The sequence below is a fragment of the Nipponia nippon genome, unplaced genomic scaffold (genome assembly GCF_047370975.1).
Source record: "Nipponia nippon isolate SJK-2023a ecotype South Korea unplaced genomic scaffold, ASM4737097v1 scaffold_8, whole genome shotgun sequence".
Classification (NCBI taxonomy): Eukaryota; Metazoa; Chordata; class Aves; order Pelecaniformes; family Threskiornithidae; genus Nipponia; species Nipponia nippon.
Genome location: NW_028262402.1, coordinates 52,017,933 through 52,038,796, shown reverse-complemented (window position 1 = coordinate 52,038,796; position 20,864 = coordinate 52,017,933). Strand labels below are relative to the sequence as shown.

The window sequence follows — 20,864 nt, the reverse complement described above, 5'->3', positions numbered from 1 at the left end:
CAACTCTGGAGAGGGCTTCTCACAGGCCTCTTGTGGGCTAGGAGCAAAAACCCCAGTGACAGCGAGATGAGTTTGTGCTCTTCAGTTCACCAGGGCGGGTGGAAGGCAGTGGGATCAGTAATGCGAAGGAGCGGTTGTGTCTGCTGCCTGCTTCCACTACGGCTTGCTTGGTTACCTGCATTTTCAACACTGGTCTCCTCTAGCCGGCGTGTTTAAAAGGGGAACAGGACAGAGTAACACGGGGAAGAGAACAGAGTGGGCAGACATACTACAGAGCACAGTGCTCTGGGAAACTAAGGCAAAAGCCACCTCAAGTAAATGACAGATAGGTGTAATTCAGCTTCTGCCCCTACTAGCTGTTTGTTTGGTCCTGGTTCAGTTTGATGCCCCAGAAGTGAAGGGCTCTTTATTCCTACTCCTCTGCCAAGTCATGGGGTGGCTGTATGTACTTGTCCTTAGTATTTAATACCTGTTTGGATTAGAAGGGTGTAGCAGTGCAATGCGTTGTACTCATAAGCAAGCGAGACTGCCTGTCACCTTTGCAAGTGACCCTTTGTGTGGTGAAAAGTCGTCAAGAACTGAAGTCTTTGGGGAAAAGGGGAAACAAGTTCTTGTGCTGATTGGAGTGCTGTTTCTCGACAGCAGTCTAACCCAGTGTGGAGATCCAGCATAACAAGCTTTCTTCCCCAAATTCTTCCCCAAAGCTCTTGACTTTTCTGTCTAAACCTGTATTCTGCACATCCTGCTAAACTGTCCTCCAGTTAGCCCCTGAATTTGAGATTTACAGATGGTATGAGTATTGTGTGGTTTCTTTTTCCTTTTTTTTCCCTCCCATCAAGACACTTAAACTTTTTTTTTTTCTGAGCATTCTCCCAGTTTACTTATTTTTTCTTTTAAAAAGAAAGCTTTTGCCATGCTTCCCGTGCTTAGCAGTTTGTTAATCATGGAGGAGGAGTATTACATGCAAGCACTAGGTTTGTGTGGGCTGTGGTGTTAAATCCACACTGGCCATGCTAACCTTGTCTATGATGGATCCATAAAACATCCCGCAGTGTCCTCCTTGTAGCAGTGGGAGATCCTGGGAGTCTAGCTATTTACTCTCTCCATTGGTGGTCTGCTTTTTCCTACTCCACCTCTCCCAAACACACACGCACACCTTGTTCCCTGCCTGTTTTTATGTACTTTTTTACATGCTAGCTTCTTCCATTTTTTGTTTTGTTTGTTTGAAGAACAGCATGCTCATCAAGTACATACAATAAGTTTAGCAAAACTATCAAATGGCATTTTTGCTTGCTTTCAAATAACGAGCTTATGGTACAGTAAAAAGAAAAAACAACTCTACACCATCTGCTAAGGGTAACATGCTCTGACTATTCTGTTTTTCCACTTCACTTATACAAGCTTTTTTCAGAAGGAAAACACAATGGTAGGATATGGCTGAACTTCGCTAACACACTTCCTTGGTCTTTTTCACTGAAATGAGCTGCGCACTTGTTGAAGCTTAACTCGGAAATGCAGAATGGTCTGGGTGTTTTATACAAGATATACTTTATATATACTAAGTTAACAAGATAAGGTTGTGATCAGGAAAGTACATAGTTAGCATTCTTTGAGCAAGGAAAGCCTGGAGCAATTAGGCCTTGAGGAAGCAGTTAATCAAGATACTTTGTGTCCATTGCCAACTTGGTAAAAAGACTCAAGGTCCGTGTATCCTTTACAGAACTACCCTCATTATAGTACTAAAAATCACGTCTCTAGGCTTGGAGACCTGGCCCGCTTGAGACCTTTCCCCTCTGGGCGTGTGCAGTGATTTAAAAGTACACTGTACCTTTAAATGAAAACAGGAGAAGAAGAAACCAATCAGAGGAGGAACAGATTAAAGTATAGCCAATAGGGATGTATGGATAATGATGTCATGTAAGAAATTGTGTATAAACGTATCTTGTTTTGTGCCTGTCAGTGTGCTTGTTTTGTAGGAAACCACCGAGCACCCAGCTTTGCACAAACCTGAAATAAATAAGCAATATCTCTCCTGAGTGTGTGATTATTGGCCTATTGCACACTGGGCAAAGAATCTGCTTTTTGGGACAACACACCTGGAGTCTTTTATAGGCTATGCACTGCACAGCAGCACAATCTGTATATGCGACTAAACATTTAAATAGGTATCTGTATTTCCTCAGAGACTTCTGATGTTGCACATAGGAGATCTGTTGTCTGAAGTGTCCAAACAGCCACCCAAATATAGTATATGTAGGTCAATGGTTAAGTAGTCAAATAATCTGTCTTAAAACTAGTCAGTGAATACCAGGTGTTCCGGTCTCTCTGGGAGTGGCTCGGGACAGCATTTGTAAATAGATAAGCCCCACCTTTGTTTTTCTGTGGTACTGGAATCTGGAAGAAATTGCCCTCTTTAGTACTGGGTTCCAGTACCTTGCAATTTCAGGGTTTAGATTCCTGTGAAATGCCTTCACACCACCTCCCTCCCGCCAGTCACAAATAAAGGTTTCAGTATTTTCTGTCTGAATATAGTAACTCATAGTCTCCACAGAAATTTCCTAGTTAGGGAAACTTGGTAAATGTCCTAACAGGCTTATTTTGAAAATGCAGCAGGTTGCAAGCTGAATTCATCAGGGAGCTAATCTTGAGTTAGCTGAGCTGGCCTTTCAGCTGAAATCTCTCATCTGCTGCATCTGTGGGCTTGAGATATTCAAACCGCATAACAGCTTCACTGCATAGACAATAATTCCATTTCATCTCAAGGGAAAGGCAACTGCAGTTTGACCTATTTTCTGCCTCTCTGCCTTGCAGCCTGGCGCTACGTAGGAGCAACAGGAGGTTTCCTTTTCATTGCCATTCAGCTCATCCTGCTTGTTGAGTTCGCACACAAATGGAATAAAAATTGGTATGTGTTTGGCAAGTAGTTATTTGCATAAAATTCTGGCGGTCTCCTGAAAAATACATTACTTGTAACAGAATTTAAAGGTATCGTGGACGTAATTTCTGAAAGAAGACATTTTAATGTCAATATTTAGAGCTGTTCATCTTTGCTTCATCCACTTTCTCCTTCCCCAGCGGAGATGTTTCCTCCTTATTCACTTCTACTCTGCTGACTTATTCTTACCCTGCATTGCTCGGCCTCCAATAAGTAGTAGCATGTTAGGATGCAAAAACCTCTTACTTCAGGTTGTTTTATATTTTGTATGAAAATATACCTGCTAAGAAACAGAGTGGTGCAAGAGAATAAAACTAGATTTGAAAAATGTAACCCCAAAACTGTGTGCAGTGATGTAAGCTGGTAAATCCTGCTTTTCTGTGTCAGCTTAATGCACATCAATTTTTTTCCTCAACATGAGAACTGCTGCTTTCTCTTCAGCTTCTTTACTTCCATCTAAATATGCAAGATTCCATTATCAACCCACATATACCCCATTTTGGCACTGACTTAATTTCTGGTTTAAGCATATTTGCTATTACCTTCTTAGCCTCTCATTAATTTAAAATGTCTAAATTGTCCTCCCACATATATGCAGGAACTCCTGCCTCCACCCTTTCTGTCTCTCATTTCTTCCTCTACAAACCTTTGCAGTCCTGTCTTGTTCTAGTTAGCATACTGACTGCTAAGAAAGAGTTTTAGCAAATCTTTGGGCTTTGTTAGATACCTGTTTTCAGGGAGGAAGAGGTAAGATGTCCTTATACCACAGATATTTTTACTGCTAATTACTGTAGCTGCTTTTATGTGGATGAAAGATTTCCAGCAGCAGCATTTAACTTTAGCACTTTCTACATTAGATATTCTTTTAAAATAAGTCATGTTTCCACAAAACAAAACAACAACAAAAAGCAAAAAAATCCTTACATGCACCAAAAAGCCCATTGTGCCAAAACAACTTTTTTTAGTTGCTACTCCTAAAAAAACCCTGTGATCTTTGCAAGAGGTGTTTGGAAGGTGAAGAGAGAAAAACAAGATGGACCACACTTTAGCTGAGGGAGACTGGTAGACCCAAATGGAGAGTAGGCTTTTTGAGCGAAAGGGTAGTAAAACTGTCAAGGTAGCGCAAGGGGCAGAAGAGAGGCTGTGCGAAGCAATATGCCTTTGCTGTCCTTGTCTGAAGAGCACCTCTTGCCAGCTGAGCCTGGGGCACTCTGAGTTCCCACTGAGGAAATCCATGAAGTATTGAGCTGAGATGCGCTGATGGGATGATCCCAGAGGTTGGGAGTTCTTGGAGTCATGCTGGGCTATAATTACAGAAACAGCTGGGCAGGATAATATAGAAGATAAACACTAATGCTAAGGAATGTTTCCCTCTGTTTCATGGGAGTAACCTTGCAAGGGCCTGTGTTGGTGTAGTGACATACACATCCTTCAGCAAACTAAGCACTGTCTTTTGTGTTTGAGGATATGAACTATCCAGCTATTAGAATTTTACTTTTTGGGGAAGGGAAGACAAAGATAAGGTGCTTGTTGTTCTTTCCGCAGGACTGCAGGTGCAAACCATAAGCAGATGTGGAGTGGTTTGCTCGCCCTGGTCACTCTCATCTTGTACTCCGTTGCTGTGGCAGCCCTGGTCCTCATGGCTCTTTTCTACACGCGCTCAGAGGGCTGCATGTACAACAAGGTCCTGATTGGTGTTAACGGTGGCCTGTGCCTCTTTGTGTCGCTGGTGGCGATATCGCCCTGTGTCCAGAATCGTGAGTCCACTGACCTCTTCTCCTCCTGGGTTTCTGGTGCTGCCACAGTTGTGTGCCTGGAGGCATGAGCCGTGTTCTGGGCAGAAAGTCTCATGATAGTTCAGAGCTGGTGCTGTTCTTGCCTCTATCACTTTATCTACTGTATGTTGCTGTTGTTGCTAAGTGTTGTTTTAGCTCAGCTGCTAAAACTATAGTGGTGTGAGACATTTTGAGTGTGCCATCAGGCAGTCATACGCTAAAGAAGACTCAGGTGCTGATGGCTGGTAATGTGTTGTGGAGCTCACACAGCTCTTGCAGTGGTAGCAGTTGAGGTAATAGCTGTCAAACTCATTCACTGGTGTTCTACCATTTACTTTTGACTGCTTGTGATTTACCATCTGTAAAGTTTGGGTCTGGAGAAGTTGACAGTAGTATTTCATGCTTTGCTATCTTTTATGTGTACTGTTAGTATCTTGCATACATTGGACTTGGAAATAGTAATTTGAGTGACTCCAACACAAATTTTACAGGCAAATAAAACTATCAGGGCAGCTTGTCAATAGCTTTTAGAAAGCTGGTGCTTTTGGTGAGAGCAGAGGGGTGATTCTTTACTTAAGTAGGAATCTTTAATGCCTTTCTAAAACAGCCAGCAGAACTAAAGGACAGACTCTTTTTCTCTTTGCATGCCAGTGGAAATGTATCTAAACTGTCTCAAAGACTTATGAACTGCTTTAAGTAAAACACAAAAGATACTCTTCTCTTCTGTAAGATACTAGTGTACTGTTCTTTAAAGGATATGAATGTCTTTTTCAGTTTGTTAAAATGTCTGCAGAAATCACTTATTTTCCTCTTTCTTGTAAAGGCCAGCCCCATTCTGGTTTGCTGCAGTCAGGAGTTATCAGCTGCTACGTTATGTACCTCACTTTCTCAGCACTATCCAGCAAGCCACCAGAAACTAGTAAGTTATCTAATGCTTTATGTAAATTCTTTTAGACAGGCCATGTATTAAAAGCAAGAATTTAGCAAATCTGAATTAACAAATTCAGGGATATAGGAGTGCTGGGTTTGGTCTGTTCTGGCCTATGCAGAAGAAAGTGCAAATACTAAAAATAAATCTCTGCAACAGAGAGACCATGCAGTTGGCACTCTCTGTGTACCTAAAATCCTTTGGTCTAGAGGAGCTTAACTTACCTTGGGTGAGTTGCATCTGTTGCACCAGAGCAATTCCAGCCTGTTTCCTACAGACAAATTTCCCAGAGTCTTGTAGCCTGTCCCTCTGACAAGTGCGTGTTCTTGTACGACAGGACATGACTAAATACATAATGTGTTTGGTCACATGGTGGGAAAAGAGTTGGAACAGATGGCTCTTGGATGCCTCTGGAAGAAGCTGGGTGAACAGCTCCATCCAAAAGTTTACTAGGTCCACCTTGCGAACCAGGCTTAAAGAAAAGGCAAGCTACAGATATTTATTTGCAACAGCCAAAAAGCAGAGTTGCAAATGTCTTTAGAAGTAATGGGCAAACAAAAGCTAATGTCTCTTGAACCTGTGCTTATCATAGTGTGCCTTAGCTTTTTGGTGCCAGACTTGGCTAAAAGGCCTGCCAGACACTGGACCTGCCTTGCTGCAGATGTGTCCCTGACCCAGGTGGGGGATTCTGCACGTCTCTGACGGAGGTGTTTGTGTGTCCAAAGAAGAGCAACGAAGCTGGTGAAGGGTCTAGAGCACAAGTCTTACGAGGAGCAGCTGAGGGAACTGGAGTTGTTTAGCCTGGAGAAGAGGAGGCTGAGGGGCGACCTTATTGCTCTCTACAGCTACCTGAAAGGAGGTTGTAGCGACGTGGGGGTTGGTCTCTTCTCCCAAATAATGAGCAATAGGACAAGAGAAAACGGCCTCAGGTTGCACCAGGGGAGGGTGAGATTGGATACTAGGAGAAACTTCTTCACTGAAAGGGTGGTCGGCACTGGACCAGGCTGCCCAGGGAAGTGGTTGAGTCCCCATCCCTGGAGATATTTAAAAGACAGGTAGATGTGGTGCTTAGGGACGTGGTTTAATGGTGGACTTGGCAGTGCTAGGTTAACGGTTGGACTCAATGATCTTAAAGGTCTGTTCGAACCTAAATAATTCTGTGATTCTATAAAGACTTGTCATCCCTTCTTTTGCTCCCACTGTTGCGCTGTCTATGCTGTGTGCAGATAAAGCTGTTTGTGCAGCCCTGCAGGGCCGCACAAAGTCCTCCCCCACCAGGTCAGGGAACTGACTTTAAGTTTATTTTTAACCTGAGTGTAGTCTTTGCTACATTTTGCCCTCTGCCCCTACAGATGGTTGTGCTGTCCCAATGGGGATGCAGACTGGCTGCTGGAAGGAAAGAGGAGATGGGAACGCAGTTTGCCTTAAACAGTATTGGCTCTAAAACCTATTGATTTGAGATAAAGGGTAGCTGTAATCTCTTGCTTTGGAGTGATGCTGCAGGCTACTTGCTTTGCTTTGCTTTGACCCCAAGTGGACACTAAAAAGCCAGATGCATCTTGGAACATCGAGGACTGAATTGGTTTCATTTCAGGGACCAGAAGTAGTATTTGCATAGATGCGAAGATAAAATCTTGCCTGGGACCTAAAAGTACTGTATGCTTAGATGGTAAGATAAAATCTTGCCTTTAACTGGAGCATCTCCTTTTCTTTGGTCTGCTGTATATCAGTCTGAGAACAGGGCAGCTACACACCTCCTTTTTTCACCAAGTATGAATTTCATAGTTGTCCTCAAGGCACCCCTGCTGTCAAAGAAATTGATGGTCTCAGGTCTGTACTATCTCGGTGTTATATGGCTCTGTAGTCTTGGGCGAAGTGTTGGTAAACTTCCAGCTTCTTAGTTCACCAGACCGTCTTTTTCCTTGTTTGTCTGCTCTGGTGAAACAAGAAATTTTAGTACCTTACTAAGTTGCATTTTTGTTTCGTCCAAACTACAGAATCTGCCAGGTCAGATTTACAGAATTTTTTTCTGTATGATCTTTTTAAAAGATAGATAGAAAGCACTGAAATGTACCTACCCAGTGCCTGGAGTAATAAAAATACTTAGCTGAAAACCTTCAGTCTGAAGACTGCTTTGAAATGCAGTGAAATGAGCTTTGCTAACTGTTCTCTTTGTTTTCCTTTGTTTTGTGAAGTCCTGGATGAAAACAATCAGAACATCACAATCTGTGTACCTGAATTTAGCCAAGGCCTGCATAGAGATGAAAACCTGGTTACTGGCCTGGGTACTACCATTTTGTTTGGCTGCATTTTATATTCTTGGTAAGTTGGGGGGTTTGCAGTTACTTCACTGTAAATGCAATATTGTGGTCCAGCTAGTGAAGGCTTATAGCAGGCCTTATGCAGACAAAGTAACGGGGAGAGGGAGAATAGAACTGAGCTGGAAGGTTCATATTCTCCTTAGTTTCAGAATGGTTAGATGTTTTAGCCAAAAATGTTCAACAAGATAATATAACTTCTGAAACAAATATATTTCATTAAAACTGAATAGAGCAATTTACATCTAGAGGTGGAGGGAAAAAATTTCCAGCTGTCCATGATCCCAAACACTCTTGGAGTGCTTTGATTCTGTATTTACTTTTTCTATAAGACAAACTCTATGCAGTTATGTCCATCTAAAAAAGCTAACTGAAATGTCTGTAGCCTCCTGGCAGAGGCTGTAACTGTTCCTTGAGGGTTTAGGGCTTTCTTTGAACAAGTGATGAGCACAGTACTGCCATCAGGATTTGCCAGGAATCTCCTGCTCGAAAAGATTCTGTTTGTGCCTGTAGAGTTGTGATGCTTGCCTTATATTATTGCAACCCACATCAATAAATTAAGTCATGCTCTGGGACGGGGAGGGGGGGAGTTGCTGCTGATTGAAAGGTGATGTGTCACTTGTTTTGGCTGTGTGGGTTGCTGGGAGACAGCACTGTCTGTCTGCTGCAGGTTTTTGAGCAGGTTGTGCTTCTGAATCAGTGCACCTCAAAATTCACATTCTGAAACTCCTTCGTAATTTTGAAGTGAAAACGAGGCTTTCTGAAGAGGTAGCACAGCTACTCGTCTGCTATCAAATATGCATATGTGTTCCATTTAATTCTGATACCAAATATACAGGTATCATGTAGCATGGATCGATCTAGTTCACATTAGAACAGTATTTCCAGCGCCTCAGGAAGGTGTTTCAGGAATGCAGACAACATTCACGTAGCCTGCAGGGGAAGTGCACCACATAGCTGGGGAGATAAGAAGGCCTTCAAGGGACATGTTTTGAAGTATTGCTTACTAAGGCTCAGTGAGTACAGCAAAGCATTAACACGCGTCTCCCTGTGGGTAATAAGAAGTTTGCATTACACATCCTGAAAGGTGAAGACTGGGCAAGAGATGTTTCTAATCAGAAGAAACTAGAAAGGATTCCCTCCAGACAACTGCAATCACGCAAGAAAGCGATTTCCAGCAACGGGTGCACTACAATAGTGGTTGGTAATTTACTTTTGAAAACTGCTGCCAAAAAACTGACGCTGAGCCAAAGTGATGGCTGTGAAGTTAATATAAAAGCACTGGTTTTGCACAGCAGGAGAGATCTCTTCTGAATTGCAAATTGGAGTGCTTAACTGTCTGGTGGTGATGAAATCACCACCTTTCAGGAGTGGCCTTTCAGGCTGTGATTCAGCCTGAGTTGGCCAGTGGCTGGCTGTCAGGCTGGTTTATACTTGTGCAGAACAGGCTCCTCACATGCCTAGTGCTTGATGCTGTATCCGGGCAAATGCTTAGCTTAGACATGGGAGCAGACTATGTTTGCTGTGGTGTTGGAAATCACCCTGTTGGGCTTATATGTATGCTGAGGGTTTTGACACTATCTTCTTTTCCTCCTAGTTTGACCTCAACAACACGTGCAAGCTCAGAGGCACTGAGGGGACTATATGCAACACCTGAAACTGAAGTGAGTTCTTGCTTCCTCCCTGCCCTGGTTTCCTCATGTCCTTTTCTTGCTGTTGTTTTCACGGCTAAGTAATCTGTAATTAGGTGAAAACAAAAGCTTGTTAGCAGCATGCATGCTACGTGCCTCTGGGTATGGACTTAGAACACTTGTCCCCATTGGCCCTTATGCAGCTCTTGCTGGTCTCCTGGAGGTCCCTTTATCTACTAAAATAATTTGCTGCTCTTACATTTTATTTAATATCCTTGTTGTTCTCCACACAAGCTCATGCCGTCTCATTTAAAGGAAAAGTCTGCTGGGAAGGTATCAGAAAAAGAAGTGGAGGCATTCTTGAACATTTTCAATCCTGGTTGCCTTTGTTCTCATAGCAACTGATGATGATCCTAAGTTCCTATCTCTTATTTTTATTTCCACGCATACGTACTTTCTTTCCTTTTGCCTAAAGTTTCATCTCGGATTATATTTCTTGTCCCTGTTTCAGCAGTACTGGTTTCTTCATTCCACCTGCCTATTTCTTTGGCCTTCTTATCCTGGGAACACCCAGAAACACTGGGAAACAACTGGGTTTTTGCTAGGTAACAGTTACCCCTTAGGCTTGCTGGTGTCACTTTTCAGATGTACGTCTGTGTTTGAAGGATGAATCTCCATCCCTAGCTCTCTCTACATTAGTGTTACTTGCATCTGCAGTTTTAACTCCTCTTTTTCAAGTCTTTAATCAGGGTGTTTGTGAGAATCCAAAAAGGCAGAAGTATCTGCTGAGGCACTTGGCGTTTGCAGTAGCTGGGCATGGGGAAGCAAAACATGTTTCAGTGTGGGAGCACGTCAGTGCTGGAGGAGCTTCCCTCTGAAAGGATAGTGCAACTGGCCGGGGCGCCGGTGCCAGCGCTGAGAAGCTAAGTGCCTGGTGGCTCCTCGCACCGGCCCCAGCCCTTGCTGGCAGGCAGCCTGCCGGCAGGCTCAACATCGAGCACCCAGACGTGGCCCGGCCCGCCTCGGCCAGACCCGGGCAGGACCTGTGTCTTCCCGCCCTGTGCTCGGGGGGACCGGAGAGAAAACAGCCACCTTTCATGCCCACCCGCCTTCCCCTGCCAGCATTACGCCGTAGGAGGTCTCGTCCAAAAGGCATGGGGCTGCGATGCACCCTGCAGCGGGAGCAGCGGGCAGGTTGGGGACGGCTGGCACAGCGGGGACGCTGGATGCGGTCCCCTCACCAGGAAAGGCCAGCTCCTCTGCCGCAGTGCTTGCCCACAGGATTATTTCCAGACCGTTTGGTTTTAAAGAGCGGTACAAGAGCTGCTGAACGTAAATATAAAGAAGTGACTGGTGAAGAGCAACTAATTGCACTCCGACTGCCTTCCCTGTGGCAAAGGGCCTTTGTCTCCCGGCCAGGAGTGTGAACATAGCTCTGCAGTTGCTTGTGGTGTACAGAGGGTCTGTTGGCATCTGTGCTGAAGACAGCCGAGCATTACGAGGGGCTAGCAGTATGTGTGCCAGCGTTGCTAATTTCATCACTCTGCATGTGCAAGGACTTAATTGCAACTGATTAAAAAGTTTGAGGGAACCCAGCAGTTGCTTCAGCACGTGAGTGCTCAGGCCAGGGCTGTGGGTGGGGCTTGGCACAGCAGTAGAAAGAGATAGGGAATAAGGGTTTTATTTAAACTCTCAGCCAGTCTCTTAAAAAAGAATGAGCTTTTTGGCTTTCATGAGTTTATGAACCCAGTGAGTACATGTAACTGTGGATACACGGGGTAAAAACTGCCTTTTGATGTTTCTATTGGACACTTTATCTTAAAGGCATACTATCTGATTTTTGGGGGTGTTAGCAAAACTTGCAACTGGCCTGGGCCAACCGAGGAGAGAGGCTACAACGCAAAGTATAGAATTACAAGGGTAAACATTTATTCATGCACGTGAGGAGTCCCAGCCAAATTGGGGCACCCCAAATGTGGTTTTAGAGAGGGTTGTTAGAGCCTTCAAGCATTCAGGTGTGGCATGCTTTGACTAATCACTAACACCCACACCACTGATTACTAGTTACAGTAAAACTTTGCAAAGCAACTGTATTTCTGCAGTGTTCTTGCCACTTGTCTATTAATTCAGACATCCCTTGAGTCAGTCTTGCAAAAGTTACTTATTTATGATGCTGGGAGGGTTTCAGAGATGTGTCAGAGGGGCTAGGATGCTGGTATTATCTTGGTTGTCCAGGGGCATCTTTTATCCTTCATGAACAGCTCTAAGCTTCCAAGAAGCAAAGTCCTTATTTCCAGGGCTGAGCTGTCCTTTAGTTTGTTTTACTTAAGCATGAACAATACCAAAGGCTCCAGTGTGAAACTCCACTACCTCATAACATTGCAGTGTATATTGTGAACTAATACACCTTAACAAAGTTAATACACTTTTCATACGATAAAGACTGATCGATATAATAGGGCAGGGAATTTTCCTAACAGGGTTCATTGTCTTCATCAGACCACAACCAAAATAAATCCCACAGTAGGATTTTATCAGAACAAATGATGTTGGTGATACGCCACAGTAGGTGCTGACTTGAACTGTGGTCTGGTGCAGAAAATGCGCTTATGTATTTATTGGATGGTCAGCACCCTTTTCTCATTTACATTACCACTCAACAGAAGAAGTGTCAATTTCAGCTTTCCTTTTTCCATCAGTTAAAAAAAAAAAGAAAATCTTCATTTAAAGAAAGCAGTAAAACCAGCTTTCTGCTTTTACTCCTTCTGCTTGTACTCATTCTAGCTCCATTTCAGCAAAATCTTGCAAAGTACATTTCTGACTTACGCTTGTGTGGTTGTGATTTCCAACCCATGCAGCAGGATTTTAAAAGTTCCTTATACTTTAATTTCAGTTGAGAAATTTTTTATTTAAAAAGCGCTTAGATGCCAGTCTGAAGAGGTAAGTCCCCTCTGAACTACTAATGTGCAACTGCTTTACTGTAGCTTTCCCACCATTTTTTCATAATTATTTGCACCAGTGTATGACCTTGAGTTATGTAAAATGGGGAGAGTAATTCTTAAGGAATGGTTAATTTGCTCCAAATCTTACTGAGTAGGCTTTTCCAAAGCTTAGAAACTGCTGTTATGAACTACTTGGCAAATCCTACTTTGAGTTTCGTGCTGGTTGGAAATACAAACCAGACTTTTCTAAATGAGTGTCTGTAACAGACATAACAGACCTTCCTTCACCAACTGTTCTGCTTCTTTGCTGTAGGACAGACTCTTAACCTTCCTGTTTTCTCTTCCACAGGTAGCTCGTTGCTGCTTTTGCTGCATGCCTGATGGAGACGGTAATTACGGTTTCACTGCACAATTTACCTCACTTGTGCTAAGAGTGTAAGGACACATCTGTAGATGGAGAGTGCTTGTGTCCTTGTCCTGCAGCATATCAAACTGAGGCAGCTGAAGTGCTCGAAGTTAGGCTAGGGAAGGAAGCAAGAGATGTAACAATACCATTTTAAAACAACAGGCCAGTTAATTTCTTAAAGGACATTTCATTACTGCAATATACAAAGAATAATCTCTGCTCTTTGCATGCTCGTGGGTGTGACTGACTCCTGGATTTTTCGCTCAGCAGCTCTGCAGGGACTGCAGTTCAGGAGTGAGTTAGGAAGGGAGTGTCCTGTTTGCAGATCTGGTACAATCAAGGTTATCAGCTTGGACTTGCCAGAATACTCAAAAACTAGCCAGTAGGCCAGGAAGCTGATACAAAGCAGGATATCAGTGGCAGCCCATTTTCTTCTACTAAGGGGTTAGACCCATGCCCTGAGGGCAAGGAAATGTTTGAGTGTTGCTCTGTATCAGGCTTTCCTAGATCACACCGTAGAGGATTTGCTGTGTACTTCAAGAAGCCAGCTGCTGTTTTCAGTTGTCGTTAAAGTCGCAAAAGCTTTCTTGTTTCCTGTCTTACAGCTGATGCTGAAGAGCACGTTGAAAAAAGGAGAGGCCAGACTGTGATTTATGATGAGAAGAAAGGCACAGTGTACAGTTATGCCTACTTCCACTTCGTTTTCTTCTTGGCTTCGCTCTACGTGATGATGACAGTAACTCATTGGTTCCAGTAAGTGTATTTCTTTAAAACTGAGAAATTAATGTCTCCCTGCATTGAGAGGGGAGATGCGAACTTCTGCTGACTTGTGCCGTTAGTGTGTCTCCTCTCCTTAAGTAAGAAGCTGGAAGAGATGTTGCAAGTCTTTCCCAGGCGATTCTTGAGCAAGATCTTGCTCTATGAAGGGCTGCTCTCCCCTGCTTTGTGTCTGGGTTAACCTAGTCAAAGTCTGTGACCCACTTGGAAAAACAGAGGATACTGCAGTCTGAGATATAAATAGTGAATTTATTGCTTCTTTTTTTTTTTTTTCTTTTTTCCCTTAACAGTTATGAAAGTGCTCAGATTGAAAAATTCTTCACCGGAACCTGGTCCATCTTCTGGATTAAGATGGTCTCCTGTTGGGTTTGTGTCTGTCTGTACTTATGGACTCTTATTGCTCCACTCTGTTGCCCAACCAGAGAGTTCTCAGTGTGAACACTCAGAAGGTCCTTCTGTGTTTTTCTCTTTTCCTTTTTTTTTTTTTCCTCCTGTTACAAATAAAATAGAGCAGTCATTTTGTAATGAGGAAACACCTATTGCCCACTTACTTACTGTACCAGTTAGTAACTTTTTAGTCAGACTAAACAAATGATTGAAGACTTTTTTACCTTTTTTAATTGCCATGAACAAGCATTGCCCAAAGGAACAAATCTGTTCCAAAACTTAGTAGCGCTGATGTGTGGAGTGTAGGAAATACAGTTGTTGCATAAACTGGAATAAGTGAAATGCTTTTCAAATAACTGACAGTCTTTCTCTGGCTTCATTGGCAAGAAAAGAAAAAATCATGGTGTAGATGTATCTTCTTCCTTTCTGTGAATGTTGGATATCTTTCTAGCAAATATGCATTCCTTTTTATACTCTATTATTAACTGTCTTTTACAGTTTGCAGTGATGATTTGGACTGCTGTTTTGTACAGCATATAATTCTTGTAAGTAGTATCCAGATAATTTTTTCCAAAAACATAACTAAATACTTCTGTAGAAATAGAGAATATGTAAGAATTTGACTGCCAAAGCATCTACTAAAAATTGTTTATCTAAATATTAAATATATTAAGTTATTGTATACCTAGATTGAGAAAGGAATGTACCAATGATAATAGAGTATTTATTCTGTTATAACTTTAAAAGGCACCTGAATATTTTATGCAATTCAGATCTGGTCCAGTTGTTAACAGAAGGGGAGTTCTACACACAAATTCTTAAACTCTGAATTTTGTCCAACTTTGCTTTGCCAGCTCACTTAAACTGCAAGTTGTGTGTACTGCGCGGGGATTTAAGATATGGTACATTCTTTATTCAGAATGTTTACTGTTGAGAAAATGCTAAATACAGGAGCACTGCAAGTTGCTGTTAACTTTAAAAGTGGAGTGCTCATTCACTTTTCTACCCTGCTATTTCAACTTGGGTCTAAAGATCTCCCAGGATGTTCAGTTCTGTTTCCATTACTAATTTTATAGTATTTTAAATGCATTGATGGTCAGAAAAGGACTATAGTGCGTCATCTTCCTTTTCTGCCTGTGTGTTGGTTGGAAAGTATTCTTTCTAACGGCCATATTTTTATACTCCTCTGTTGATGTTAGTTTTGCCGTTGGGATGGGACTTAGCCAACCAGTCCATTAATGGAGACTAAACTTCTTTTGGAGAACTCCTATTCCAGGCAGTGGGGTAAGCAGTCAGAAAAACAAAACCAGAAGACACAAATTTAACAGCAGCTGCCGTAGTACAAATGACTGACTTGACAACATTAAACCCTACCACGTCACTTTTATTTGCTTTAAGCAGATGATTTGGTGGGAGAACAAGAGCTCAGATGCCCTAAATGTTGAATAAGGTGGTGGGATGAATTTATGACTTATGCTAGTCCCAGAGGTTTTGTCTTCTCTCTCTCTCTATATATACACACATACAATGTGAAATATGCAGGATATAAACAAAATCAACTGATTTAGCAGTTCTCTTTTTGAAATACGACTGAGCCTTAAATCTTTGCCCAATGCTTTCTGCAAAACAAAGAAATGCACAACAGAGAGGCCAATGAGATGGCAAAAATATTTGCATGCCTTATTTGTTCTGTTGCAATAATTGATGGCTAATGCACACCTGGTAAGTGATCCTAATGTACAGATCTCAGTTCTGCTCTTGTTTTCATTACCATTTTTGGCTGCCTTGTTGCTATGGTATCCTAGGGCTTCTGTCCTGCTTGGAGCTTGCTGGGGGTACGATCCTCCCAACCCCATGCACTCCTACCTCAAACGAAATCTACAGGTCTGCAGTCCTGTATACTTATACCACCTGCCCCAGTGATTAGGAGCCTCAAAATACGTCTGTCATGAGATCTGAGGGAAGGAGAAGTCTGTCCAGAGGTGACTCTCTTGCTGCTCTTCTCCTTGTTTGCCCCTAGGGGAGAAAAAGCAGTTGAAGCTTAGCTTTGACATTGAGTTAGGAAAGGAACAAATAGCTCTGGAGAGGCAGGCAGGTTTTTTTCTTTCCTTTTGCTTCTGCTGGAAAGTTCTGATCTTGCCAAGAGCTCTGCTAGCATGGGGGCCCATCAGGATGTCTCTGCCTGCATTTGGAGTCCAGCCACGCAGATCCTTCTGCAGCAGAAAAAGACCTTTGTTAATGCATTTGCAATCTAGAAGCCTTTATCTGTCCCATCTCTAAGATAAGAACTTATGGGCTGTGCAATGATGACTAACAGTTGTCCCACCTAACTCATAGCAGCTCTTCTGACAAACAGTCTTGATCCAGTGGTAGAGCTGTGAGCTGCAGCTGAGATAGTCCAGGCTCTTGCTCCTCCCTTGGCAAATGCTGTTCCCTAAAGTACAGAGGCTCGCAGGAGTTGCCTTCTAGTGCCATATGTGTTGTACTATGAGAAACCAAGCATGTTTGTTTTTTTTAAATTAGCAATGTTTTTTATAACAGAACAATCTGGGCAAGGAGCTCTACAGAAGAAGGCATGCACTATATCAAGTTAGAAGGCAGGGAATGGTAACTCTTCTCTGGTTCTGATAGCAGGCATCCCAGTCACAAATGTGGATGATCCTAATACATATCTTGGCCAAGGGATGTTCTGATTTGTTTACGAAAACGCTTATTTTGTGTAGGCAGTATCTGCCTGCATAAGGACTTCCTGCACCTCCTTGTGCTCATTTTATAGTTTGTATTTAAGGAAATAGGTTTTGCACAGAGGAAACAGGGTTGTAAGAGGAAAGTCCGCAGTGAGGCATGAGTCAGTTCTTCTCACACAGCACTCGCCTCACTGAGTTGCTCTTTCATCCTTCCCTTCCACCAGCTATTGACCTTAAGCATCTAGATCTGTAGGTATCCGTAGGGTGGGAATGGGGCAGTGCCTGACTACACTGCTTTGTCTGCTTCTGAGCAGATGTTGTGGGAACAGACCTGAAAATAACTTCGAGGACTTGTGTGTCCATGCTGCGGCCTCAGATCCAGCTATGGATCTTCAGGCCTTTCTAAGGAATCAGTATCTGGTGGCACCTGGGTGTACAAAGCCTCCCGTTCCTCAGTGCCTCAGAGGCACGGCTTCCTGCTGGCCAGGCAAATGTCACAGCCTTAGCATTCGCTGTAAAATCTGTACTGTGAACTTCCATGTACAACTACTTAATAAAATCCTCGGCTAGGGTCAAGGATTCAAATGCCCAGTTCATAGATTCCAAACAGTTCATGCAAATGGGCTTTTAAAACCTTTTTAAGAAGTGCCTTCATACCTACTGCTGTGATTGATAGCTAATAATTGAGGTGGCACTGGAACTGGAAAACCTGAACTGAGCCTGTGACTGGGTGATGCTGCCTTGTACGTTACATCGGTGCGTACAAGGCACAGCCAGACCTGTGGTGCAGGTGGAAGACCAAATAATCTGTGCTTGACAAACCTCTGGGGATGAGACTGATTCAGATATTACTGTGTAGTGGAAGATGAACTGGGAAAACTCAAAAATAGCCTGATTCTTTTGTAAATAAATGAGTATTTGTTGCTTATATTTACATTTAAACTGTAAAGGGTTAACTTTCTCTCACCGTACCTGAAGGTGCAGGTAACTGCTCTGCTTGAGGCAGTCACTGTGCGGTGTCTGTCCTGGTGTCTGTCCTGCTGTGTGCTACGGTTGTTCATTGAATTTGTTCCTGGATGTAAGTGAGCGGTGCAGCATTTCTGGCTCCTAGGATTTTGGGGCTGTGTGAAGTGAGGAAGCTGTTGTTACCAAGACAGGAAGACTAGAGAACATGTCCTGTACTAAGTTTCCTCTAGTTAAACTTGAATCTGAATTAGTGCTATCGTTCAACAGACTCTTGGAGGAACAGACCGTGTTGGCAGAAGTTAGTTCTGCTGGGAAGCTGAAACAATTTTATTGGCATTTTCCTACTTTTTCAAATTTGCTATCATGAGAAAGGTTATTTGGAACCTCACTGCTGCACTGCTGTCTGAGACTGGAACAATTTTAGTTTTTCTCACGAAGGCAACCGAGCGCCGCAGTTGGGGTAAAATGAACGGGACGGACTCGGAGAGCAAGTCTCTGAATCCAAATAGTTGGACTGACAGACCATAAAACCTTGTGAAGAACGTGTGGAAAGCAGATGGATATGCTTGTTTGCCATTTACCACCTAGTTCCTCAAAGCGCGCAGGCAACCCTTGCAGCTGGATGCTAAGTAAGGAACTCCACTGTGATCACACATCAGAGTTATTACGTGTTTGTGATACTCTTAGCTTTGTACTTCAAGCATTTCCATGAGGTTCAAAAAGCTCATACTTGCCCAGCTAATTCGGTAAATCCTGGCTGGGTTGGGCCACTTCCGTCTGAAACGGGTAATTCAGTGTTGCTAATGTAGGCATAGCCCATAGAGAGGGCTTATCCCCTCACAGAATCATGAACACTGCATGTCTATTTATTTATTTATTTTGTGTTTTAGCACCTTTTTACAAATCTAGAAGCGCTTTGAGATTGTAAGCTATGCACGTATAACTGCTTCATTAGCCACCGGTGCAGCCGTTTCTGGGCTAGAACATTGCTATTAATGAAGCAACTGCTGCACTTGCAAAAAACCTGGTTTTTAACAGTTCTCTGGTTTTGACCAATGCAACAGGAAAACTTGGTAACTCTAGATAGTGCTGCTTGAACTTTGGCTAGCAGCCCAAAGGATCATGGGCATCTCTGAACAGATTGCTAACAAAGTAATCCACTGACGGCTTTTAAAACATGCTATAAAGATTTTATGCTATAAACTGTTAGGCTTTTCTCCTAAGTAAGTTCATGAAGCAAAATACCATGAGATTGTATCTGTGTGGCTAGATGAACGAGATTATCTGCAGCTAAAATTTTGCTCTCATCTTTCCTTTTGGGCTTTAGAAGCAATATCTTTTGCTTGCAGGCTGTATCTCCTTGTTTTATTTGCTTTTTTCTCCTTGGATTTGTATTTTAAAGGCATTGTAAACCTGCTTCACTCCCATTCTTCTTCCTGTCAAGTGGGATGTCTTTGGTGCTAGAAACGAGCAAAGACTTCTTTGCCGGGTCTTGTTGATCCTTTCCTGTTTATAGCAGGACAACCTGCTGTGTTGAAGCAAAGTCAAGGATTGTAGGTTATTATATGGATCCTCTGTGAAACGGCTTCCTTGTTTTCTGAAGTGGCCTACAAGTTCTTGTGGGAGGAAGACACATAATCAGCACCATGACATTTTACTTTGTGTTTCATTTTGTAAGCAGTAGTTTGAGCTGAGTGTTTCACATGACTGTACAAGGGAATGCCAGGGGTCAAGTGCTGAGAAAGCTTTGGCTTTTCGTACTCGTAACGGGATACGTAGCTTGGGAACTGCCATCCTGATGGCAGAATGCCCGAGTGCCCGAGGATGGGGATGCGACACCCTGCACAGGGTTTAAAGTAGAAACTTTGAGAGACTGGCATGATGGCTGCTTTCTGATGCCCGAAGAAGCTCTGTAGGTTTCAAGTAGGCCTTAAATCCAGTTTTGTTTTGTTTTTTCCCAAACCTAGTTTCAACTCATTCCACAACCTGTTCAGTAACGTTATTTTTAAAAGTTGGAATTTGTTTCAGACATAAGCCACGTTGGCTTCCCCCCGTTTGCCAGTCTCTGATAGCTGCCAGTGCCGTAGCGTACAGCCGTTTGCACAGACTTCTTCAGGGCCACAGTCGTCAGCTTTGAAACCGCTCCAGCGGCTTAAAGCTTCCAGGGCTTTTGCCTGCCAGAGCTGCGGGGTGCAGCACTGCCGCCGCACTTTTGCCAAAGAAGCCTCAGTGTGAAGCAAAGAAGAATTTTGGAAAGCTATGGGGAAACAATGTCTCGTTACTCATACCGTAGCTTTATTTTTCCTCTTGCTGTTACATGTCCAGGTGCTTAGGTGTCGTTGGACATCCATGCAAACTTAAAGTGAGGAGAATTAACTTTCAGAGAGAATTGTTCAACTTGTCATATACAAGCTGAAAAAATACTTACTAGGAACGTATGGGTTCACTGTCTGCTTTTTGTTTACCACCAATGAGCAGTGTTCAGTCTCCTATATGCCATGTTCAAAAACTGGATGCAAAGTAGTCAAAATGTAAACACTTTTTCTTAATCGTATGGGGATTTTAATTAGTCTTTGTCAAGGTTCTTAATATCTCAAGGGAACTTTTTGGTGTGTATGTGTGGTTTTATTTTATTAAGCTGTAGCCCAGTGAAGTGGAGGTTTGCTAGTTTATTTAACATTTTTTGTGAGTGTTGTGATCTGTAGTAACTATAACACTTTGACTTTTAAGGATTGGTAAAGATTTCAGAATTTTAAGATCTTAATTGTAAAATAGTCAACAGTTTTGCCTTTTTAAAGCATGTTAATGGTTTTAATGGACACTTCCTTTTGTATACTGAGTGAATGTATTGTTATAGATTTAATGTTTAATGGACCAATAAAGTTTTTCTTACATTTGAAATTAATTGTTGTGATATGTAAAAGTTGAAAAGTCAACTCATTCTAGGAGAACCTGTAAAAATATATATGTGTATGAGCTAAGCAGTTACTGAGCCAGTAAAAGTAAATTGGTTGATCTTTTTTGTTCACTACTATCTACATTCGGATATTGTTTAACAAAAAACCCGTTGGCCTCTGGAATATTATGTGGCTTCGCTGTCCACGTTACTCAC

The 20,864-nt window shown here is 42.7% G+C and overlaps 1 protein-coding gene across 1 annotated transcript in view; it reads left to right on the top strand.

The window, feature by feature from the left end:
• SERINC5 (serine incorporator 5) overlaps nucleotides 1–20,653 on the top strand; it is a 42,453-nt gene extending 21,800 nt beyond the window's left edge. The window contains exons 5-12 of the mRNA XM_087742069.1: nucleotides 2,812–2,905; nucleotides 4,481–4,692; nucleotides 5,534–5,629; nucleotides 7,834–7,960; nucleotides 9,554–9,620; nucleotides 12,879–12,918; nucleotides 13,541–13,688; nucleotides 14,003–20,653. Of these exons, the coding sequence (XP_087598195.1) occupies nucleotides 2,812–2,905; nucleotides 4,481–4,692; nucleotides 5,534–5,629; nucleotides 7,834–7,960; nucleotides 9,554–9,620; nucleotides 12,879–12,918; nucleotides 13,541–13,688; nucleotides 14,003–14,150 (932 nt within the window). The 3' untranslated portion in view covers nucleotides 14,151–20,653. The remainder of the gene's footprint in view (nucleotides 1–2,811; nucleotides 2,906–4,480; nucleotides 4,693–5,533; nucleotides 5,630–7,833; nucleotides 7,961–9,553; nucleotides 9,621–12,878; nucleotides 12,919–13,540; nucleotides 13,689–14,002) is intronic.
• Nucleotides 20,654–20,864: the final 211 nt, after the last annotated feature.